We start from the raw sequence: 26133 nt of genomic DNA, 5'->3' as shown, positions 1-26133 counted from the left end.
TTTGTAGCTCACGTGATCTATGACGATCATTGCATCCGTATGAGGGAGTATATAATACTTGAGATCATTCTGGCATATGTCAACGCATGGAGTAATTTGTAATTTGATTTTAAACAAATAGAATTGTCCGTTATGTCATGTATCACTAAAATTGCACAAAAATTAAAAAACAGCGTATAAGCAAAACATGTCACGAAGAAAACCCAAAAAAGAACTAATTGCGGAGTGTGGTCCATGCACATATAAATTACTAAATTAGTCTAATGCAGCATGGGCAAAGGGTATATTTTGATGTGAAGGACGTAGCATATTTTTGACAGTGGCAGTGGCATACATAGAATTAGAAATGAAACGAAACGGCATCGGGTTTTGTCCAACGTCGAATAATAATAGTACTTTACAGTATTACAGCGCACGCGTCTTGAAGGAGAGTGTGGGTCGCATTTGTTTCTCACAAGTCACAACTCTGAAATGAGTGATAAGAGAGAGAGAGAGAGAGGGAGAGGTTTCCAAGTGTTGGAAAGTGCCAAAATGAAGTAGTGCAAGAAAAGCAACAGCAAAAGCAACAGGCAAAACAGCTAAAGAATGATGTGAAAACAAAAAATGTTCGCTTATTCTGTCTGATATTTGGGGTTATTCTCTTATAAGCAAGCCCCTCCCATCTCATCTCTGTGTCCCAATCCCAACATACCCCTCACTGGTCCCTTTCCATTCTTTATACAGGCACACAAAAAAAAGAATAACTACGTTTTTCCATTCTCTCTCTCCTCTGCCATATAATACAACCAACCACTGTCACAGACAAACTCTGAGTAGTGCCTCTTTTGAGTTTCCAGTTTCATTCTCCTCTCCTCTTTCATGTGCAACTGATCTCATGCTTTCATGAAACCTTTTGGTTTGGTGTGTTTGTGCGATTGAAATAAATAATAAATAAATAAAGACAATAATAAATTTGGGTTTGGAAGGGATGATGGCGGTGAGTTCAGCCTGCAAAGATGGGAGCAAGGTGGCAATGGACAACGGCAAGTACGTGAGGTACACACCAGAACAGGTGGAAGCTCTCGAGAGGCTCTACCATGAATGCCCCAAACCAAGCTCCCTCCGCCGCCAACAACTCATCAGAGAGTGTCCCATTCTCTCCAACATCGAGCCCAAGCAGATCAAGGTTTGGTTCCAGAACCGAAGGTAACTAACTACTCCTCCTACCCTTTTTTCACCTTCACCATCCTTAACTTTCAATATTCATGTATGCCACGTTCAAACTTTAAAGTTATTTAATTTATCTCATTTGATCAAAAGGGTTGCTTGGTTTGTGTAAATCTGACTTTCTCTTCTTTTTTCTCTACCCTTAACCAAGGTTCTTCTTTTCTATTTTTCTCTAACAAAGGATTAAAAAGATTGGTGGTGATTTTTCATTTTCCATGACCCACCTACCGGAAATTAAATCAAAGTCCCTTTTTTTTCTTTCTTGTTTATCTCTTCTTCCTCCTGGGCTTGTTTTTTTGATTCAAGGCCTTAATTTGCTATTAATTTTTGGAGGGGCTAATAGTTACGGTGTTGCGTTGGTTGTTGCAGGTGCAGAGAGAAGCAGCGGAAAGAAGCGTCACGGCTGCAAGCTGTGAACAGGAAGCTAACAGCAATGAATAAGTTACTGATGGAGGAAAACGACAGATTGCAGAAGCAGGTGTCACAGCTGGTGTATGAAAACAGCTTTTTCCGCCAACAGACACAGAACGTAATTCTCTCTTCATGACATACTATTTTAGTTTGTGTGGTTAAAATTAGATACATGAATCAAGAGGCCTATGTATGCAAAAACCAAAAGAATTGTCTTTTTTTTTGTTTTTTTTTCCCTTTGTTGGGAAGAGGCATTGAATGATATGATGATGCGGTTGTTGAACAGGCGACCCTTGCGACGACGGACACGAGCTGTGAGTCGGTGGTAACGAGTGGTCAGCGGAACTTGACACCAAGGGATGCTAGCCCTGCAGGGTTAGTGAACTGTGAAAAATGTTTTTGACATTTCTTGTTGGATCCTATGTTTTTTCTTTTCTGTCCTTGAACTGATGCGGAGGGAATATTGTTCTCGTGCTTAGCGTTGTCCTTGTCTCTATTCTGCAGACTTTTGTCCATTGCAGAGGAGACTTTAGCAGAGTTTCTTTCAAAGGCTACTGGAACTGCTGTCGAGTGGGTCCAAATGCCTGGGATGAAGGTTACCGCACTTTCCTTTTCATTCCTGTTAATTCCATTTCTATTTCCATTTACTGAACAACAAAGTACTTTCACCTTGTTAATTAAACACATCATCATCCTAGTTCCTAGCCTCTACGGACTGAACTCTTTTTCTTATTTTATCAAAGCCACATCTTTACAACCTATTAATTTTCTTCGGAAGCATCAACTAAAGAACTTAATTTTATAACTCCTACGAAAAAACATACATCCAATGTGAACAATTAATGAATTTGTGAAGGGCAGTGGGCACTATTCTAGTGTTGTGTAACATTTATATTTATATTAAATATTAAATATTTTGGCCATGCAATGCAAGCAATTGAGATTTGAAATACAGAACCAAATTCTTTTTTTTTTCTTTTCTTAATTCTTGTTGTGAATGTTTGTAGCCTGGTCCGGATTCCATAGGAATCGTTGCTATTTCTCATGGTTGCCCTGGAGTGGCTGCACGTGCCTGCGGCCTTGTGGGTCTAGAACCTGCCAGGGTGAGTTCAATTCCTTCCTCTTTGTTATTAATTTAAAGGACTAATCCCATTTAAGTAAGTGGGGAAGCATTGATTGAAAATGAAAATGAAAATGTTGCGTGCAGGTTGCCGAAATCCTCAAAGATAGGCTCTCATGGTTTCGTGATTGCCGAGCTGTGGATGTTGTAAATGCCATGTCCACTGGAAATGGTGGAACCATTGAGCTGCTTTACATGCAGGTATTATACTCTATGGCTAATATAAATCTGTATCTGTGAATAAATTATACTAGTATCTTTGGAAGCATTGCTAAATGCACATTTCAACATATGCCATTTGGTCAGTTGTATGCGCCAACAACTTTGGCTCCTGGTCGTGACTTCTGGTTGCTGCGCTACACATCTCTTTTGGAGGATGGTAGTCTTGTGGTATGTAACTATGGTTTTTTCTTATTTTCGTAGTAGTTCTCATGTTTTCTTTCACCCCTTCAGCACGATTCTAAAGTTCATGTGATTTTAATTATGTCAGGTCTGTGAAAGATCACTCAACAACACTCAGAATGGTCCTGCTATGCCCCCAGTGCAGCATTTTGTTAGAGCTGACATGCTGCCAAGCGGGTATCTCATAAGACCTTGCGAAGGAGGGGGATCCATTATTCATATTGTTGATCATATGGTTCTAGAGGTTTGTATTGTATATAAAAATAAGAGCACCTTTATAAAATTATGTGAATTTGTTCATTTCTTGATAATTTACAATTAATATGATGATTCAGCCATGGAGTGTACCTGAAGTTTTGCGCCCACTTTACGAGTCATCAATGCTACTTGCTCAGAGGACAACTATGGCGGTAAGGCTTGTTTTTGCGTAGCTATATATTAGCATTAGCATTCACTACACACTTATGATGCTTAATGATTTGGAGTCATAAATTCACAACTTTTGTAACCCTTTGGTTTTCACTGAGTAAGGACTATTTTAATTTTAATTGCTATTCAGGCCTTACGTCATTTGAGACAGATTTCTCAAGAAGTTTCTCAGCCAAGTGTCACAGGATGGGGAAGAAGGCCTGCAGCTCTACGTGCGCTGAGTCAGAGATTGAGCAAGTTTGTGCCATAAATTATCCTTTATGCTTGACATAATTGACTAGTTGTGGTAATCTAACTTAAACTTTCTTTTTGCAGGGGCTTTAATGAAGCTGTGAATGGATTTGCAGATGATGGCTGGTCCATGTTAGAGAGTGACGGCATTGACGATGTCACCCTTCTAGTGAATTCCTCACCTAGCAAGATGATGGGAGTGAATCTTGGCTATAACAACAATGGATTTCCTTCTGTGAGCAGTTCTGTGCTATGTGCCAAAGCATCCATGTTGCTACAGGTATGCATTTTAATACTCAATTAATCAATGTGGTTAATGTTTTTGTTTTCCGATTTCCATCTATTTTCATTGTATTTAGTTGTCTCATTCTCTCTTTCTGTCCTTGTAGAATGTTCCTCCAGCAATTCTTCTTAGATTCTTGCGGGAGCACCGGTCCGAATGGGCAGATAGCAGTATTGATGCTTACTCAGCTGCTGCCATCAAAGCTGGTCCCTGTAGCCTGCCAGGGGCCAGACCAGGGGGTTTTGGGGGTCAGGTTATTCTTCCACTAGCTCATACAATTGAGCATGAAGAGGCAAGTTATTTGCGCCTAATTTCATTGTCTTTTGCATTGCATATATTATTTATCATTTAGCATTTTTCTTTCAAGATAAAATTAAGGACATGCTTGTTCTGACTTTGGTTTTTTGATAAGCATTCTTGTGGCTTTTTCTTTTGAGTTGAGTGTGTATTCTATGCTTTGCTGACACTTGATCTGTGGAACAGTTTATGGAGGTTATTAAGTTGGAAAACATGGGCTATTATAGGGACGACATGACTATACCTGGTGATGTTTTCCTCTTGCAAGTAAGTAATTTTACAATACCTTTTTTTCAAAATATTTATTTCCAGGTGCTCGACCTTATTGAAATTTGCAATGATGAAGAAAAAACAAAAACACTATTAATTGCCATCGTGACAAAAACTTTAAGAATTTGCGATTGTTGGTTAATCTTTTTATTCTTTTAGACTAAGGATCTATGTCTGAAGTATGAACAATGGTTAATTCTGATTTTAATTAAATAGCTGTAGCATAATATCTGCATATAAAAGGTTCTTTCCAACCTCAAGTCTATAGCTAACAATCCTTCTGGTTGCACCTGTCCACAGCTTTGTAGTGGAGTGGACGAGCATGCAGTTGGCACCAGTGCAGAACTTGTTTTTGCTCCAATTGATGCATCTTTCTCCGATGATGCACCCATTTTACCTTCTGGTTTTCGCATCATACCTCTAGATTCTAGCACGGTAAGTCTATTAGCTGACATATAATTTCATTATATCTTTTTTTTTTGTTGATATTTTGGTTGTTTGAGCTAGGATTTTTGATTATGACTTTTTGGGTTGGACTTAAATATGGTATGGTATGATACAGGGTGCTGCTAGTCCAAACCGTACACTTGATCTGGCTTCTGCACTTGAGGTTGGAACAACAGCAAACAAAGCAGCTGGTGACAACTCAGGTCATTCTGGGAGCACAAAGTCTGTGATGACAATAGCATTCCAGTTTGCATTTGACGTCCACCTTCAAGAGAACATAGCAACTATGGCCCGCCAATATGTTCGTAGTATCATTGCATCTGTTCAGAGGGTTTCATTAGCACTTTCTCCTTCACGTTTTGGCTCTCACAATGCTTTTCACTTACCTCCTGGCACTCCCGAGGCACAAACACTTGCTAGGTGGATCTGTAACAGCTATAGGTGTGTGTCACTTAAAACCTTGACAATGCATAGTTGAGGTTTGTTGAATTTGCAGGAAGCATGACCTATAATAACTGACATGCACTTTCATGATTATCTGCTTGGCAGGTTCTATCTAGGGGTAGAACTTCTAAAATGTGAAGGCAGCGAGTCCATCCTCAAATCCCTTTGGCATCACTCAGATGCAGTTTTGTGCTGCTCTTTAAAGGTAATTTCTTTTACTATCTCGTTTCATTTGTGATCTACACGAATACGTTTTGCATGAATTTCATTTTTTTAAAAAGTTGCTTTATGAAATGTTGAATTCTTACAAATGGAGTGAATGAATTATTGATGACTTGGGGGAATAAAAGAAACAAGAAATAAAGACAAATGCAAGGACGACCCACATGTCTGGTTTGGTTGTCCTTATTTCCTGCACCTTGTACTAGACTGTTATTTCTCCAGTCATAAGCCTATGTATATTTCCATTTGTTATTTGCTCTTTTGAGTTTTAATTCCATAATCATTCTTCTTATTCTACAATGATAATATTTAAGAAAGTTATAACTTAATATATATGATTTGGCCAGGCATTACCCGTTTTCACGTTTGCAAATCAAGCTGGACTTGACATGCTTGAGACAACCTTGGTTGCACTTCAAGACATAACCCTGGAAAAGATTTTTGATGACAATGGAAAGAAAACACTGTGCTCCGAGTTCCCCCAGATAATGCAGCAGGTATAGTGCTTTCTAACAATTTGATATGATTAAAAGTTACTGGGAAGGGTTTGTAACAATGTATGGTAATAATGTAATTTGGTGCAGGGATTCATGTGTATTCAAGGTGGTATCTGTTTGTCGAGCATGGGGAGGCCAGTGTCGTATGAGAGAGCAGTTGCATGGAAAGTATTAAACGAAGAAGAATCCGCTCATTGTATCTGTTTTATGTTCATTAATTGGTCTTTTGTCTGATAGATTAAACATCATAGGATGTAATGTAGGAAACAAAAGTAGAAGAGCACAGGACAGAACTGGAGTATCTTAACTTTCGCAAATCCCTATGGACTCCAACATCTATTATCTATATCTGTGGTCCCATTTTTTTTTTAATGCTTCTTTAATATTCGTGCATATCACTTTTCTTACTCTTTTCATCCTTAAAATTTTTTTGGTGTAAATGAATAGTCAATTCACGGTGTTTTACTATTGGAGATGTTGTCATGGATATGGTCCCTCCATATCAATGTTTTTAAAAGTGAACATGGTTAAAGAAGTGAAAACACTTGTTCAAGGTTAAATAGTATAATCTAGTTAAATTATAGCACTACCATTGAAGTTTAATTTATATTTTTAATATTACAAATATTTTAATTAATAAAATAATAGAAATTGGGATAAAAAATATTGTAAATTAATATAAATATCTAAGTTATATATTTTATAATACAAAAAAAATCAATAAATTAACAAAAGTTGAAAAAAAGCTTTTATACTTGGAAAATCCTTACACATGTTTTTATTTTTGTTACAAGTATTTTAGATTAAATTTTAAAAGTATTGAAAAAAAAAATATAAGTTGATTCTTTATCAATTTAAAAACCTTTCTTACCATATATAGGAATGAATATTGTTTTTAAAGTGATTGAGGTTTTATATATATATATATATATATATATATATATATATATATATATATATATATTTTGATGAATAGAAATAAAAAAAAATTACATGAAATCTAAATCAACTTCATGCAAAACAAAATTTGGAAGACTCTTCTTTTTAATAAACATCGAGTTAAATTTGACTTCCCATCTGATTAATCCATGAGCAACAACATTGCTTTCTCTATGAATACTTTTGTAGTACACTTATAAGACAAGAACTCTTAATATTGACAATAATATTTGCATGTTTATGTCGTAAACAATCATATTGCAGTTATTCACAAATGGTAGAGATAATAGTTACACAATTTGACTCACAAAAAAGAAATTTAAACCCCCTTTCCAACATAAATGTAACCTCACCTCCAAATTAAGAAGTTCTGCAAGTAAAGGGTCTCATCCTTCGAAAGAGTTCACAAATTCCCCTTTCCATCTACCAACATCAACCCTCACCACTCCACCAATCTCCATAATTCGAGAATTCTTTAGCCAACTTCCATCAACATTCAACAAGACAAAAGGATAATTTGGTGGGCTCTATATGTCACGTTATTGCCAAAGAGACTTGGACCTCAAATAAAGTGCATTATGTGATATATTTAATGTTATCTGTCTCACAACATAGCTCACAATTAGCATTGGTCTGTCTCAAAGACCATTTGGTTCCAAAAATGTCAAATCCACCATGTCCCCAACTACCAATTTTGTTGCATTTGAATGATTAACCAAGTTCTTGAGCCACAATAATAGACAATTATAACAGAGAAAAAAGGGTGAAATATTCCTTATTCGCATCCAAATTTTTCTCAAATGAGGATTGTAGACACCCAATTTCGTCCGGGAGGACACAAACAAAGAAATGAACCTCCGTTATGAAGGGAATGAGCTTTCGAAGCAGGCAAACAACAAGACAGGACATCAGAAGGCCTAAAGGCAAAAAAAAAAGGTGGTTTTAGTAGCCCGGAACGGGACGTTCCCAAGTCCGGAACGGGCCGTTCTGGATTTGGAACGGGACGTTCCGAGACTCATAAAAAAGGCATAAAATTGTAGGTTGGAACGGCCGTTCCAGAGCAGAACGGCCCGTTGCAAACCCCATCAAAGACCAAAATTTTGTACCCCAGAACGGCCGTTCTGAAATCAGAATGGCCCGTTCTGGTCCCCCAGAACGGTCTGTTCCGTTTTCAGAACGGGTCGTTCCAGGGTACGAAATTTGCCCATAATGATTGGGCCAGAACGGGCCGTTCCGAATATGGAACGGGCCGTTCTGGCCCCTTTTGGTTCCTATAAATTGAAGCTTCGGGTACAGTTCTCAGGGCGGCAAGAGAAATTTCGAATAAGACTCCTTTGAGCACGAAAATTCTCTATTTCTCTCCCTTCTATTATATTTTTTGAGATTTGTGTCGCATCTCTATATTCTCTCTCCCCCTATTGTATTTCTTGAGATTTGTGAGACATACTGTAGTGTGAAAGGTCGCCACAAAGCACCTTTTTCATATCTGAAGATTCAATAAAGCTTGTTCAAGAGGTATTTCAACTAATCTTCTTCTCTTCCTTTTATTTCTTATCTTTATCTTTTTTTTTTGTTATAATAAACGGCATATTGTAGATATTTTAGGGTTAATCGCTTAATTTATATTTTAAGCATGATTTATATTTTAAGCATGTAAATAAAATATTAATAAAGGAGATTCAATATTTAATTTATTAATTCTTATAATGTTAACTTCATCATAGGGTACCAATTGAGGGCGTTGTAGGGGTGCTTAATACCTTCCCTACACGTAACCGACCCCCGAACCTAATTCTGGTTATCAAGGCCATAGTTGGATCTTTAAAAAACCTTTTCTTTTTCCAATGTTTTGAGTAAAATATTGGTGGCGACTCCATGAACCTATTTTCAAAAATCATTAATTAAGGATTAGTCTGGTATCCGGGCATCCCTTAATTAATGAGACTTTTAAAAGGATGTCTAAACCATACGTCGCGAGATCGGAAATTTTCGGGTTGCGACAAGGATAGTCACGCACAATATGTAGTATAGATTTCATCCCATGTGAACATCTCACCTAGTTACAGAGAGCAATTGGGTTCATATGAGAAGCAAATTGTAAATATCATATATATATATATATATATATAGGTCTAGGAAAACCGTGAATCCATTGTAGTTTGGAAAACCTCCCACTTCATATGCCTTCTATTGCGCCATTACTATCTCAAGTTACTGAAGTGCAGCCTCATCAAAATCAAACCAACTTTCAGTTGCAAACAACAAATATGCAAGGCTCTGCAGCAACAATGCAGCAAAATAATATGGCAAGCATGCAACACACTACTTTGTTTGGTGTTCTATGCAACCAAGTACCAATTTAGATGCAGGACCAGGAAATGCTTTTTATTTTTTTTTTTTTTTTTATATAATTTATTTATTTATGAGATTTTTATTTATTTAAATTTTGAATTTTAAATAGGATATTTGTTATTCTTACAGTTTTATCTTTATATTTTATTTTCAATTATTCAATATAATCTCAACAAATAAAATTATTAGTAGATAAGATTGTCAAGAATTTTAAATTCATTTTAAACTTATACGTACACATCATTTTCTATGAATTTAATGCTAATTTTAATGACAATTTACTACCTTCAATTTTAATTTTAATTTATCTACAAGATTCAACTTTTCTATATTTTTCACAAAATATTTTTAACATCAGTATCAAAGGTTGCTTCCTACAAGTTGCGAGGAAAATTTTTATTAAGTACTAAACACAATAATGTTGAGAGTAAACATCAAATTGAGTATTTCTTGTTCAAGAAATTGTAGTGCAAACATGTCTACTCTTACCAACTCATCTGCAATTTCAATGTTTAATAGTGAAAATTATCATATCTGGACTGTCTAAATGAAATTTGTGTTAAGGTCTCATGGTTTATAGAATTTTTAATCTCTGAAGCTAATCCACCACTATTAAGATAAAATTCAACCATTGCATAAATCAAAGTTTATGAGAAGAAATTGAAGAAAGATAAAGTCATCACTTGCCTGCATGTAGGAGTTGCATATCATATTTTTACTAAAATCTATAGACTTTGAAACATCTAAAAAAGTGTGAGACAAGACCCAAGATGAATTTGAGGTAGTAATAGAGTCAAATTTATTAGACTTCTCACTTTGAAGAGGGAATTTGAATTGATGAAGATAAAAGATAATGAATTTGTCAGATTATTCTAGTAGGTTAATGGATGTTGTGAATCAAATGCGACTTCTTGGTGAAACATAATTTACAAAGTAGAAGGTTGTCGAAAAAATTATGGCTTTGCTGCTTGAAAGATTTGAAGCCAAGATTTTTTGCAATCGAAGAGTCTTATGATTTGCAAACTCTTACAATTATCGAGTTGACCAACAAGCTTCATGCATAAGAAAAAAAAGTCTCGTTAAGAAGTGATGAAGTTGTTAAAGATGCTTTTCGAACAAAGCATAATGGAAGGAATTTTGAAAAATGATTTTTCAATAACAATAAAGGAAAAGTTGAAGGTTCTTCAAGAAAAGAAAATTTTTGGCCTTGTTCTCATTGCGAAAGAACCAACCATGTTGAATAAGATTGTTAGTTGAAAGATAAACCTCATTTTTCACTATATTTTTTGTTATAAAAATGGTCACGAAAATTATTGTAGATTAAAGAAAAATCAATTTGAGCAACAATCAAAAAATAGGCAAATATAATTAAAAAATGATGATGAAGATGAGTATTTACTTATGGCATCTCAAGAACTCAATTCACATGAATTAAATACTTGGCTCATTGATAGTGACTGTACTAGTCACATGAGTCAATTGAACTAAAAGCCAAGATGGGAAATGGTGAAATTGTGCAAACTAATGGAAAATGAATGGTTTCTATATCAAACAAAAAAGGTATGACAATTGTCAAAAATGTTCTTTACATTCTAGAATTAAATCAAAATCTTCTTAGTATTTTACAAATGCTAAGGAGTGGATATGGTGTCTCTTTCAAAGAAAATTATTATTTTATCATGGATGAACATGGTTTAGAGATTACGAAGATTGAGACCATCAAAAATATATTTTATTTGAAATTTAATTTAGTTGAAGATCATGATTTTATTGCTAAAATTGATGAGAGTAATGTTTTGTATGAAAGATTTGGTCACACCTTTATGCAACATGCATTCGATATAACAACTTTCGACAAATGGTATTTAAATGTAGGAGGAGAAGTTTAATTGAATGACTATGGAGATAATGATTTAGGGTCAAAAAATTGATGTGGACATGGTGACCAAAACACTTCTTAAATCAATTTTTGGAATTCATGAAACTAAAGTTTGAGATATTCATAAAAAATCTCAAGAAGGAGTGTTAAATTTATGAAAATTTTCTTTATTTAAATTTTGAATAAATTTTAAGGATATTTATTATTATTAAAGTTTTATCTTTCATATTTTATTTTTATTTATTTAATATAATCTCAACAAATAAAATTGTTAGCAGATAATTTTTTTAAAATAATTTTAAATTGGATGTAAACTTGTATATAGACAACATTTTTATGAATTTAATGATAATTTACCATCTTCAATTTTAATTTTAATTTATTAGAAAGATCCAATTTTTGTATAATTTTTTTCAAAATATTTCTAACACTTTTAACTCTTTGCAATAGATTCTAATGGGCTCAGTAGGGGTGTTCATGGATCGTTTTTTTCAAAAAACCGATCCAAACCGAACCGAACCGTTTTATAAAAGTGGATCGGTTAATCGATCCATTTTTATAAAGTGGATCGGTTTGGTTTTTTTAAAATATGGATCGGTTTTTTTGAAATTGGATCGATTCGGTACGGTGCATTTATCCACTTTTTTACTCATATATAGATCGGTTTTTTTAGAAAATCGAACCGAACCGAACCGATCCACTTTGTAAAAATGGATCGGATAACTGAACCGGTTTTATAAAGTGGTTCGGTTTGGATTTTTTTTCAAAATGGATCAGATTTTTCAATATGGATCAGATCGGTTATGGATCGGTTCGGATCAATTTAGATTTTTTGCACAGGGCTCAGTTCAACAAACCCCTGATAGTGCTACCTAGGAAATTCAACTTTTGTTGTTTGTGTTGTAATAAGAAAGATGATGCTATTTTGCAAAGTGGCATTCCAGAAAGCTATTGCATTGTCACTTGGTATTGGATCTTTTCTAAATGGATCATTTGCCCCTACTACTTTTATCTCCCTAAGACTAATTTAAAAAACAAACAATTATTGAAGAAAAATTAAAGTAAACATATGATTAATCCGAGTCTTCAAATCAGCTTGACTATTTTTTTGGAGTTGAGTTGGATAATGAATATCAACAATGCAGTGATTCTGTATACCAGTATGGCTGTTTTTTTTTTCTTCTTTATGATAAATATTCAGTGGAGGTTTTTTAGATAATATATTATTATTCAGAAAAAAAATATAAAAAATTCTCGCCATGACTATTGGTAGTCACATTTCAACAATTTCATTTTCAATGAGGAATCTTTATCAATATTTGTTGGTCACTTTGCTTAATTGTCACGAAGCAAAACCATTCCCTTCAAATTTACTCCAAGTGGTTAGAATTGCGAAATGATGAGTCTTGAAGATTATTCTAGCACCTCTAAAAGGAAAAGGATACTATTCCCAGGGTTTAGGGTGCTGGTAAGTGTGTTGTGTCCCAATCAAATAAGTATATCCACTGTTCCAGTTACATGAAATCGTAAGAGGATGATTTCATTACGAATCAAACATTTAAAAGTGAGGCATCCATTTTACATGAATATCTGACTTGAAATGATTTTCAAATTAGTAGATTTTTTATGGGCTAAAGCCCACAAAGTCATTAAAAAAAGTAAGTCTAATATATGATAATAAATTAATCTAAGAATATGAATTTAAAATGTGTATGATTCGGTCCAGAAGTGAGAGGGTACACATGTCTTTAGTATTGGGCCAGAAAAGCAAACAAGGTTTAATGGTAGGCAGATGATAAACACACCTCCACTCTCGTATAGATACACCCCCTTTTTAAAAAAATATATATAAAATGTCTAAATTACCCTTAAAGAAACTCCTAAATTTACACTCCCTTTCCCGCACCCTCCTTCCCCGCACCCCCACACCCCACACCCCACAGCCCACACCCCCCTTCTTCCTTCTTGAACTACTTTGTGTTTTAGCTGATGCATTATATTTAAATGGACAAAAGACGATTGAGGAAGCACGCACCGAAGTGGGCTTAAATTCTTTTCTCTCGAACATGCAGGTTCCTAGCAGCAGTAATGGAGGCCGTATTGGAAGTGATCTTTCATTATCAATGTCGGATGAACAACAATGGCAAGCCGGGCCTCCACATTTGTTAGCAACTGCTGCAGCATCATCAGGATTCCCACCGCAGATTAGACCCTCCCAAGGTTGGCTGCAGAAAAATGGGTTCCACTCTCTCATGAGACCCTCATGATCCTTAATTGCCATTTACATTAAAAAATAATCTCCCCCTAGTTTCTCTTGTGAGCATCAATGTGTGCAGGCTCCCCCTCCTTTAGGAAGCCCATTCATAATGTACAGGTGACAATGACTCTGGATACGACATACATCCGAGGATCGATGGTGGCGATCCTTTCGGTCCTCCAACACTCGTCATGCCCGCAAAACATATTCTTCCACTTCGTGTGAGCGGAAAGAAGCATTAGGAAGAAGGAAGAAGGAAGAAGGAAGAAGGGGGTGTGGGGTGCGGGGGTGCGGGGGTGCGGGAGAGGAGGTGTAAATTTAGGAGTTTTATTTTTTTTAAGGGTAATTTAGACATTTTATATATTTTTTTTTAAAAAGGGGTGTATCTATACGAGAGTGGAGGTGTGTTTATCATCTGCCTTAATGGTAATGTAACTAACATATAGTTTGACCTAAAATCAAGAGGGTACATTCACATATACATACAAAAGATAAAAAATAAAAGATTAAACATGATATTGGTGTCAAAATGGGTTGACCCGTTATCTTACCAAGTTAAGTTCTTTTATTTTAAACTTGATCAAAGATCAAGTCAATATAAATGAAATTCAATGTTTTTTTATTATCCTTTTAATCTGTTTTTTTTTTTTTTTTTTAAATAGTCAAGTCTAACTCAACCTTTAATTTGGACCACTAAACTAGTAAAATATGCTGTTTATACGGAAGTCAGACAAGTCAAATTGACATTTTTTTTTATATTTAACTTAATAAGTTTGGTTAGTATCCGAATTGTTCGTTTTGACAACACTAATAAAATTTTAATTGGAATAAATTATATATCTAAATTGAAATTATCTATTTCTATCTCTGACTGCTATGAGGCTATGAGCTATCTCTATCTGATTGAGAAGAAATAATTCAATATCTTATTCTTAATGAATTTTAGATTAATTATTTAAAGAAAAATATTAAACATTGTTAACATCATTAAATATTTAATACTATTATTTTTACTTTCAATTTCACTTAATATATATTTTTATTATCACTTAATATATTGTTTATTAAGTAGTAATTAGGATGAAAAATATGATATATTTCTTATTCAGAATTTGGCCAGACTTTATTATCTACATTATAGAACAACTTCTCTGGTGGAGTTGAAGGCCATTAGCACAACGTAGAGTAGCGATATCTAATGCTGAAATGAACCTGCACATAGAAAGGATCAATCATTATAAATCGTTTCACAGTTTTGAATCTCTCGGATTCCATTTCAACAAAACACCAGCGAATTCGAACTCACTCTTTCTTACGAAAGATGAAGACTTGAGAATTGACAGAGATATGTTTCATATTCATTGATTCCAGTTCATACCTTCCCCTTGAGTCTATTATTCTGGCCAAATTTATCAAAACGTAACTGATCTCAACATTTGAGTGGAAGTTGTAACATTTTCTATAAACCATAACTTCTTTCACCATCTGTACTTAGGACTTTTCTATCCTTCTGTCACATTGGTTTACTTTTATTAATTACGTCCATAAAGCAAAACTTCCTAATTTTGTGCTGATATAAGCTGAACTTAAATTGTACTATATATGATATTGATAGAAGTTATACTAAAACTAAAACTGTATAACTGTAACAAACAATTTCTTAATTACCAAGTAACAACCGGAAGCAGTAAATTGATTTTAAACTGCTTCTTTCATTTCTCAATTGTTGAAAAAATAAGAAATATTTGGTAAAAAAGATTTAAAACAAAGTTATCCCTCCACAGTTAGGTTGGTTAGGCAGCATATATATATACATGTTAGGAACAAAGCCTAGTTCAACTCGAGCAGGTTAAGATAATTAACAGGGCATATATATAAACAAAAAGGACACTACTTTGTGTTTTACTTTACCATAGTTATTACTGTCAATTGAAAGGGAAATCGACCCCAGAGTACACTGAAAGTGTCTTTTGGTTTTTGAAGTGGTAGGGGTTGATGTGATCTTTGACCCAGAACATTAACGAATTGGACACAGACCAAGGTCTCATGAAATAAAGTTTAAATTACAGGCAAAAGTAAAGTATCTTTTAGATTCATTACTATAGAATGACTAAATCGAACCCTACTTTGAAGTTTGAATTGACTAGATTTAAACAAAGCAAGATTTGTGTAACCATTCGATTTGCTACATCGGATTAAGCGAAAGGCACAATAATTGGTGTATCAATATGCATTTTCGGCTAAGCAGGAGCATTGCTAAATGTTCAAAGTCAATGTCCAAATCTTTCAATGTTCATTTATGTACTCATTAGTTTTCCAAGTTATATCATCACATGTCACCCCCTTATAACATAACACATAATTATGACAATTTTGTGAGAATTATATATGAGCATATATAGCAGCAATATTTTTTTTCAAAAGCAGCTTTGTGTAATTAGATTTTGAGAACTTGTTTAACTACCTCCCTACAGTATTGTATCCCCTTTTCCTGTTGCGTACCATGCTTGGTTTCACGGCCAAGAATGGCAATAGCTTTCATACTAGAACTTTTGCAATGCATGGGTCAATAGCACTAGTTAACCCCTTTCTCCGCTTTGAATTCCATAAATTGTGTCAAGTGTGGTGGGTGTGTGCAATATCCGATGGGTTGCACGTGGATCCAATATTATGATTATAACTACATTAAAGTCTGAAAACAAAAGCCAGCTGTCTTTTATGCATACAAGAAAATTGTAAGAAAAGAAGAGAGAAAAATGCGAAGACATTAACAATTCAAACACTTGCTACTACGAAAGAAGAAGACTTTAGGGGGAAAAAATGAGAGGAAAAGGGGCTTTTTTGACTTGAAAGAATGAGGCCAAAGAAGCTTTTGCATGGTCTCCGAGGGCTATAATTGAAATCTTGGGGGGCTTTTGAGAAAAACAAACATTGCATATCCATGCCAGCCAGACTGAGCTGGTTTGCCCCTCATAATGTCAGCTAGTTTTATATTTTTATGCTTAGACTCATCTTTACTGATGGAATCTTCTAACTGTGGAAACCCTCCAAGAGTTCTCATCGAAGAAAAGAGTAAAGGATTCTTGCACAACCATCATTACTTAGAGGCCATAACACGAGAAAAAAATAAATTTGTTTAAAAGAAAAGGAGGAAAAAAGAAGGAAACTCTAAGCACCATCATCATAACATGGAAGGAAGGTGGGTCACAAGAAAGTTTGTGGTCAGGCCTGGTTGGGAAAATCCCCGATCTACTACTACTACTTTTACCATGTAAGTGGAGTTAATGCATTTAGTGCTTAATCACACTATAAGATAAGGATTACTTTGGAGCCCATGTAGCAATGTGCTTACTTATTATACGACCAGAAAGAAACAAGTCTTAAGAAATGTATATATATGGTCCAGGCTACATAATTATGTCATAAAATCTCCTATCTCCGTTACCTATTCTCCGTATATCTAATATTATATTATTATTAATTAAAAAAAAGGCTTACTCTAAATAAACATGAGAACTTCATAAAAAAAAATAATCAGTAAAATTAAGAAAATTAAATCAACTATCTTAAAGTATACAATTTAGAGTGCGAGACTCTCACTCTTCTCGTTTCTTTTACTTAGATATTCTCAGTATTTCTTTTATTCTCTCTATTTTGTAAATATATTTCACATATTACTCTTACATGTAGTTAAATAATCTCTCTTAATCATCTCAAACTACTTAATCTATTAATCCTCTATCCCTTATAATATAACCTTTTATTTTTATTTCTAAATTCAATTTTAATAATTTTTTAAAAAGAAATTTAGTTTAAAATATTTTTATATCACAAATTAAATTATTTACTGTAAAATATAATTTATATGTTTAAATATATTAATTATTATATATTTTAATTATATAAAAATAAATATTTATTTTGAGCAACCCACGTGCTAGAATACTAGTAGATAAAAAAAGTAAAAATTTCCTGATTAATTGTTTAAGTTATTTTCGAGGTACATGAAAAGGGATCAATAGGAAATGGGGATAATTAATTTCGATAATCAAATGCTGGACTTAGCATGCGTCCATATTTGTAACCAAATCAGAGACAATTAACAAAAAAAATAAAATCCTTTGTTTGAGTATGATTTAAGTTTGTTATGTATGAAGGGAGACCAGACGCCCAAAACCAGTGATTGTGAATGTACAGCCATCATCACATATTCAAACTTGCATCATGAACACAAAAAAGAAAGGGAGTCTCCGCAGAAGCAAGAAATCTAATAAGTGTCTTTTATCAGTCCTATAATCATAACCTCACTAAAGGTTTCATTTACAGTTTGCATTCAAACCAAAAAAAGAGAAAATGCGTCGCCTTATCATTGTATTTAATATCAAAAGTTTCTGTTGAATGTCGATCTGTCTGCGGGTTTGATTTGGTGATTGTATTATTATGACAATCGGAACGTTGAATGTGATTTCATGATTAGGTCGCAGCAATAACAAATGTAACAATGACCATTTATAAATTTAGATGTCTCACGTTAATATAAAAATATGCATGGCTACTTATAAAGATCGATTCATTTATATCACTAATAGAGTTAATTAGTCCCAGTTCATTTCTATACATCCGCTCAACTAGGTCATTCTCCTTCGGAGTAGCTTTTGGAATTGAGCTTAATATATAGTGGAGATGGACCCAAAATGAAAGGGAATAGTTGAAGCATTATTTTTTTCTACCAAAGACATCTTACCACCAATATAGTTAGAGTTTAATTTCTTTGAATGTGTAGAGATTATTAACTTGAATTTTGTCTTTGTTATATAATTGGATCCTGTCAACACATTGATAAGTTGTTTTGGTATGTGTTGTGTTGGATATATTTTAACACATACCTCTATATTAATATGATATTTTTTATCTTGAATTTAAAATTATAATAAATTTATTTTTTATCATTACCTAAAAAGTTGTATATCAATGGAATATATATATATATATATATATATATATATATATATATATATATTTTATTAATCTTTTTTTTTTCTAATAATAGAATAATTTATTTGTATTTCAATAATTATTGTCTCAAATAAATGACATAACTTTCATTTAGTAAAATATGTCTTTCAATAGTTATTTTTGTTTATTTGTATGGATTGTGAGAATGTATTTTTTCACCGAACAATCTAGCTTTTGATACCATTGATAAGTTATTTTCGTATTTCTTGTATATTGGAATATATTTTTCAATAAGAGTATTATATCTTGTTGTATCACAAATATTTACACACATTTTTATATTAACATGATATTATACATGTTGAGCCTAAAATTCTTATAAATTTAGCTTTTAATTATTATTCAAAAAGTTTCATATATATATTTTATAAATCTCATGTTTGTTCTTTTTAAATAATGTGGGATTTTGTTTCTATTTATAACACATTTAATTATAGAACTTAATTGTGAACTAAATGTGTCCAATCTTATTGGTTTAAATAGTGAAGTATCTTTTTTTAAAATAGGAAAGATTATAAAAATGATCGCAATGAAAATTAAACATATATATTTATACATCTAACTATCTTAACCTCTTTTTATCCAATTACTAGATTAACCAATTACTAGATTAACCAATCACTAGATTAACCAATCACTAGATTAACCATAGTTGTTAAATAGTTTGAAACTGGCGGGCGTAGAGGAAAAGGCGTATATATATTTAGTATGTATAATAAGTTGGGGTGTAAAGTGTGTATATATTTAGTAAGTAAAGAAAGCGGTCTTGGGTTTTGAGATATAAGTTAAAAGGGAGCGAAAAAGGGATATATATCGAAGTGTTACTTTGGCTGTCAAACTGAGTTTCTGCATGCAGCTTTGAGTTGCGTGATTGTGCGCTTATTGGTATAATGCAATCCTTTTGCTTTGTTCTTTTGGCCCTATATTCTGTAGCGAATTTTGCAAAGACAATGGGACAAAAAATATCACAAAACCCGCAATGAATAAATTAAAAAGTGATCCCCCACTAAATGAGTGTTGTGGTTGCGTTTCCACTCTGCTATATAAAAGATCATAAAGTATTCACTTTACGGTTTCCGTCATCATGATGCGCCAAAACTCTTTGCTTCCATTCCCATATCCAATGACATATACAGTACTGCGTTTTCGTTTTTTTGTAAATTAAGACCAAATTCTTTCAACTATATATCCCAGAGTGATGATAAACGTGATAGGATTATTGAAGGAGAAATAAGATAGAAAGTGGATATATGTTAAATATTTTTCATAACCAAGAAATCACTCGTAGTCAAGACTCAAGAATAACATTTTTATGAAATAAAAATAATATTTTTTTAACAATATCATAATGTGGAAGATTTCGTTCATAAGTTATTTTTATTCGAACTAGCACGATTTCAATTTAGACATGTGTGACATAACAGATTTCGCGACTTTTCAGTGATGAATCATATAAACAGCATGTTGAATTAATTAATTAGAGTGCAATTTTAGCAAAATAGAATATCTATGCTAATCATACAATCAATTTCATGCATGTGAACGTTGATGTGCATCGAATAAATAACATGTATATTAACTGCAGAAATCATATCCTTTGTTCGATGATAGTAGAATTACAATGCATAAGGATATAATGAGTATTCAGAAGGCTACACTACACTAAACTATGTTACACTATGCTAAAAAGGAAAAAAAAGAGTGGTCAAAAAATCGTACTCAGCTGTCTCGTACACGTGAGCCTTATGCGCAGGCGAGGAGTGCTTGTGAGGTGTTGTGAGTAGTGTGATTTCCGACCCCTATCTACGAGCATGGCTCGTCAATTTATAGAGATTTGAGGGATCATAAATAATTGTATCTGGCGTGTCACGAATGTGTAACCGTTCTGAACCTCCAAATCGTGGATCACTTCATGCACGTCTTTTAGTAACTTCCGGAACCTCTTATAACCCCCCAAACCGCTCTATAGTTTGATACTTATCCCTTCGATTTACTTCGACCTCTCTTAATCATGTCTGCCCTAAGTTCTTCATTTTGAGAGGTTACGAAGTATACTCATGAATGTCCGGGTCCCTAGGATTTCGAGTGATTCACCAAAAATATACTCGAGTGTTTCCTGATTCTTCCTGTACTTTGAGAGGTTGCGAAGTTGTGAAACCTTTTCACGAGTGGCAGCTTCAAGGATTTCAAGTGCTTCACGAAATATGTATTCGAGTATCTCTTGATTCCCCTTGTGCTTCGTATGTTTCCAATTCTAGAACTTCTCTTTTACTATTTTCTGATTACCTTCGATTTCGAAAGCCCCCGTATTTCGAGCATTTCCAAATTACCTCTTTTGATGCTAACACATAATATATGTGAATGTATTAATTTAACTGTTATTTAAATAGTTGATTTTTCAGTATATATAGCTACTCTTATTTTTTTAATATTAAATCGTTCGGTTTAAAGGAGAAAAACCAATTAAAATGATCGGTCTATTATGACTTCATGAGAATTGAATAAAAACAACTTCACCCCGGTGGAAAAATAATCTAGAGCTAAATGATGTATTTATATATGGGAAAGAAAGTGTAAACAGCAAGCATTCAAATAATATATAAAAAAATTTGCCCACTTTTATGTCTTTATGAATTAGATTCGTAGTTTTTACATTCTCAAAATGAAAATTATTCTCTTCGCTCTATATTTCCATTAGTTAGCTAGTATGCAAACCAGACAATTAACAGCTGATGTGCACAGATCAGGACAAAAAGTGATAGAAAATAGACCTCTATGAATGAGATTTCCAGCTGTTGGTGGAAAAGGCAGAGGCAATAGCCCTCGCTATTGAACAATATCAGTTAGCCAAACGAAAAAAAGTGTTTATGCTAGGAGTAATACAAAATTACATATATAGATGTTGCATTGATTTCATATACTTAATTTATTTATCACATTCAATTTATTTACATTTACTTTTACACTCATCAGCGGTATGTCAAGCATGCACCTTACATAAAATATATCAAAAGCAAACATTTCCCTAGCAATCCCTTCATTAACAACTTACTTATGCTAAACTAAAAACTTTTAACAAATTAAGGATTAAATATATATATATATATATATAATAAAATAAAAAAAAGCAAAACTGAAAACTCAAATAAAAATAAAAAATAAAAAAGAACAAGAGAAGAGAAGAGAAAATCTATAACAAAGGTCAGAGAATGCTGATGAAATGAGAGAGTTGAGGTTGAAACTCAACAAAAAGTGTTTGTGTTGGTGTGAACAGTCTCTAGGGCTTTGAGTACGTCTCTTGCGCGTGGCCTTGCGGTGGGATCAGTTGCGGTACAGTGCAGCGCCAGATTCATTGTCTCAACGATGTCGTTCTGATAGGTCAATGCATCTCCACCTTTCATCACAGGATCTATCCACGTGTCAACATGACACTCAGAGTAGCAATAGCGGGCCCACTCCACAATGCTCTTGTGCATGCCATTTCCATTTCCAGCTTCTATGTCGACCATGTCCATGGCGCTTCTTCCCGTCAATAATTCAATCACCATCACTCCCAACCCATATATCTCACTCTTCTCCGTCGCATCTCTTCCCTCTGAACACACACAACCACAAACATTAACCTATATTATATTATATGCTGTGACATAACATAACATAAGACTGATATGACATTATGGATTCTTATCAAGCTCGTGAAGTTTTGTACGTATTCATCAAACAAACTCTATCATCCTATGGAAATGTGACCACCAACATATAAAGTCATGACAACTTGCAAAATCATAAATACACTAGCTAGACAATCATTTTTGAATCTATAACAAAAGACAAAGTCAGATATTTAATACAATTCAAAATTAATGATTCTAGTAGAACAATCCCATATAAGTTGATCTATGATAAAACCATAGTTGTATTGTATGTGTGCATATATAAGCAAGATTACTAATCTGCAAAAAGGAACAAAATATTACCTTGAGCAACGTAGGGCGAAGAAACGAAACCCTTGACATCCAAACATGGCACCGCGGGAGGGGTGAGTTTAACGCGAGGGACGCCTTTATTGTCGACCCAAACTATCTCCGGTGACACCTCTCCAATGAAAAGCATGGACGAAGCGTGAGAATGCAAGAACTTAAGCGCTTTTGCAACGCCAATAGCAACTTCGCGGCGCCGTTGCCAACTCAAACTGTTGAAAATTTGGCTTAACTTATTCCCCTCTTCGTGCTCGTACACCAAGTACCCTCTCTTCCCGCACCTACACGTCCCAATAAGCTTCACTATATTCGGGTGTCGAAGCTTCCCAACTTTCACTGTCTCTTCCCACATACTCATCGGAACCGAATTCAAGTCACTAATTTCCTTCACCACGAACTGCATGTCATCCTCCATGCACTTCCCTTCGTACGAAACCCAGTTTCTTCCTTTGGAAACCACTTTTCCTTCTTTAACCGCCGACAAAACATCCTCGATGCTCATCAACCTCGCGGCCTTGGAGTCAAAAAACTGCACTTCCCATGTTCCGTCTTCGTTCTCCACTCTTCGCTCCTCGGAGAAGCTCTTCCTCCTACGAACGACAAACACGACAAAAGAAGCCGCCGCGAACGCAACCAAGGCTAGTAGAAAGCACAGCATGATGAAAAGCCAAGTGGGGTTCTGGTTGTTGCTTTTGCACGGTGGCAAACCACTTGAAGCGTCGCCGTCACGGTCGCAGAGGCTGTTGCCGGCGACTGCACTCGTGTTAATGGCGAGGAAAGCCCCGGTGGAAGGTAAGCTTCCATGAAAATGGTTGTGTGATATGTTTACCTGAACAAGAGACTCCATGCTTCCCAAATTCTGCGGAATGTCGCCGGAGAATTGGTTTTCCGCCAGGTCTAAGAGGCCCAGAACCGGCATGTCGGAGAGTTTCACCGGAATTTCGCCACTGAGGTGGTTGTGACTCAAGTCTAAGGCCACAAGCTTCTTGCACGCGCATAGTTCTTCAGGGATTTCACCGAAGAGGTTGTTATAGCTGAGCTTCAATTCTACCAACTCTGATAACGTTTCAAAACCAACAGGAATAGAACCTGAGAATCGATTGTGTGATAAGTCCAAGTCCTCTAGCTTCTGAGTCCCGAATGAGTTTGGGATTTCTCCTGAGAAGTTGTTGTTAGCCAAACTAAGCATTTGAAGCGACGGCATGTTCCATTTTCTGTCATCGATCCTTCCGGAAAGTTGGTTGCCAGAGATTTCCAAGAAGTAAACCTGAGGCAGTGTGGTCAACTCCGGAGGTAGTTTTCCGGAGAGCTTGTTGTTTTGGAGTCTCACGCGGCGAAGGCTTCTGCAAGAGGTTAAGCTCTTCGGGATTTCTCCTTCGAAAGAGTTTGAGAAGAGGATAAGCTTGAAAAGACTACCTGAGTCGCATATGTTATCTGGAATCCTCCCTGTGAGGTTGTTGGTGGAGAGGTCCAAAACAGTGAGGTTGCTATGCTTCCCTAGCTCCTCAGGAATCTCACCTGTAAATGCGTTTGACCATAGCTGAAGAACCTGAAGCCGAGGCAAAGATGCAATAGCCTTTGGAATCTTCCCAGTGAACTTGTTTGAGAAAAGATGGAGAATCTCCAGTCTCTGGAGCTGAACCACGCGCTCAGAAATCTCACCAGAAAGACCGTTATCACTTAGATCAAGTGAAATGAGCTTTTTCAGATTGAAAATGGCTCCGGGAATTGGACCACTTAGTTTGTTTTGGTAGAGAAAGAGATATTGAAGCTGGATGAGGTGTCCAAGAGACTGAGGAATAGGTCCAGTGAGATTGTTGTAAACAAGATCGAGGTGGTTCAAAGATAATAACTCACCAATGCTACTTGGTATCTCACCTGAAAGATTGTTGTATCCCAAGTAAATCCACTTCAACCTCTTCATTACGCCGATATCTTCAGGTATCTTATCCACTAACTGGTTTGAAGCCAACGTGAGGTACTCTAAAGTTGTCATGTTGGTGATGGAACTGGGAATCTTTCCCACCAAAACGTTTCCTCCGAGATCAAGATACTTTAGGCTTGAAAGCAATCCAATTTGGTCAGGTATGTTCCCCGAAAACATGTTGTTCGAGAGATCAAGAGTTTCGAGGTTTGAGAAAAGCACGGAAAACAAGGGTCGAGGCAAAGAACCCGTGAGGTTGTTGTTGCTGAGGTTAAGGTAACGGAGTGGAGACACAGAATTGAGAGAGTAGGTAAAAGTGATTTCACCAACAAACTGATTATTGGAAAGGTCGAGGTTTGTAACGTACGGGAGTTGAAAAATGGAGGAGGAAACCTCGCCGGTTATGTTTTTTCCTGAGATCACAACAGCGTTAACATGGGAAGAGTTAACGTTGTTGTCGCAGGTTATGCCATGCCACTTGCAGATGGTGGCAGAGGAAGTGTCCCAGTTGGAGAGAAAATGAAGAGGGTCGTGGAGTGAAGCTTTGAAGGATAACAGAAGCTCAACCTCTTGCTCTCCGTGGGATAAGTGGAAGTTGAGCATGAACATGAAGAGGCATATAAATGTCATGGATTTTTTCTTTGAAAACTTTGAAGATCCTTTGGCCATGTCTACAGCTTCCAGATGAGTTTTTTTTTTTTTTTTTTGAAGCAATTCAGTCTTCTATCTGCTGCCTTGGATTTAACTCCTCGGATCCCAAGCTGTAAAAAGTGCATAACATGATTAACGTAACTTTTTAATTATGTTATTGATCAGTGATCAAAGTTGAATAGTATGTCAATAAAATAATCATGGGCAGAAAGAAAGAAAGAGAGAATATATAATAAAGGATATATATTTTAGAAAAAGACAAAAGAATATGTCTACTTGTAACAAAAATGAAAAACATACAGCTTTTGCAGGTAGCTATGAGTAAGAGTTTGACTTCTTGCTACCATTAATTTCATATGAGTCAGTTCATGTTAAGGGACACTATGCATGCGCTAGGATGTGAACTTGGAGGAGAAATAACAAAAGTGGCATGGATAATGAAAAAGTATTATTACGTACCTAACTATCATAATTGGAGAGGAGTACTTAGTTTTGTGCTGACGATGATGCACGGGGTCAAAATGAATTGAGTATAGAGAAGAACTGGATTGAAAGCAAAGGAAGGGAGAGAGGGATGATATGTTAATTCTTGGAAATACTATTTGAAGAGGATGGGTTGGACGTGAGAGAGAGGGGTGTATGCGTGCTTAAATAGATGGAATGCTACAAGGAGTGGAACTGAGCATAATTACGAAACTGCACCTTGACTTCTTTGAGATTGGTGTTTGAACACAAACGGTTGAAAGGGAAACAGGGACAGATGTTGGAAAAAGGCTCTGATTTTGTCGGATTGTTACCAAAATGCTCTTTTTTGACTGACTCACTGGCAGAGAGCACTTGAGAAAGTGACAAAGAATTTCTGTAACCGTTGAAAAC

General features: G+C 35.0%; 2 protein-coding genes across 2 annotated transcripts; one reads left to right on the top strand and one right to left on the bottom strand.

The window, feature by feature from the left end:
- The first annotated feature begins 492 nt into the window (after positions 1-492).
- Positions 493-6652, top strand: HB-8 (homeobox-leucine zipper protein ATHB-8). Its single transcript, XM_020362100.3, has 18 exons — positions 493-1185; positions 1576-1735; positions 1904-1992; positions 2122-2212; positions 2625-2720; positions 2825-2938; positions 3044-3127; positions 3228-3383; positions 3475-3549; positions 3699-3805; positions 3884-4079; positions 4189-4374; positions 4566-4646; positions 4950-5084; positions 5212-5537; positions 5646-5745; positions 6110-6259; positions 6347-6652. Exons 1-18 carry the CDS (start codon positions 968-970, stop codon positions 6491-6493), a joined length of 2511 nt encoding a protein of 836 aa, XP_020217689.1. The 5' UTR covers positions 493-967; the 3' UTR covers positions 6494-6652.
- A 14957-nt stretch (positions 6653-21609) lies between these two features.
- Positions 21610-25896, bottom strand: LOC109818050 (Leucine-rich receptor-like protein kinase family protein). Its single transcript, XM_020383445.3, has 3 exons — positions 25717-25896; positions 22680-25367; positions 21610-22297 (listed from the first exon to the last, which is right to left on the bottom strand). Exons 2-3 carry the CDS (start codon positions 25273-25275, stop codon positions 21945-21947), a joined length of 2949 nt encoding a protein of 982 aa, XP_020239034.1. The 5' UTR covers positions 25276-25367; positions 25717-25896; the 3' UTR covers positions 21610-21944.
- Positions 25897-26133: the final 237 nt, after the last annotated feature.

Source organism: Cajanus cajan, chromosome 6, assembly GCF_000230855.2.
Source record: "Cajanus cajan strain Asha chromosome 6, NIPB_CcT2T_4, whole genome shotgun sequence".
NCBI classification, from domain to species: domain Eukaryota; kingdom Viridiplantae; phylum Streptophyta; class Magnoliopsida; order Fabales; family Fabaceae; genus Cajanus; species Cajanus cajan.
Note: the sequence above shows the minus strand (reverse complement) of the source record. Positions and strands in the feature narration are given on the sequence as shown.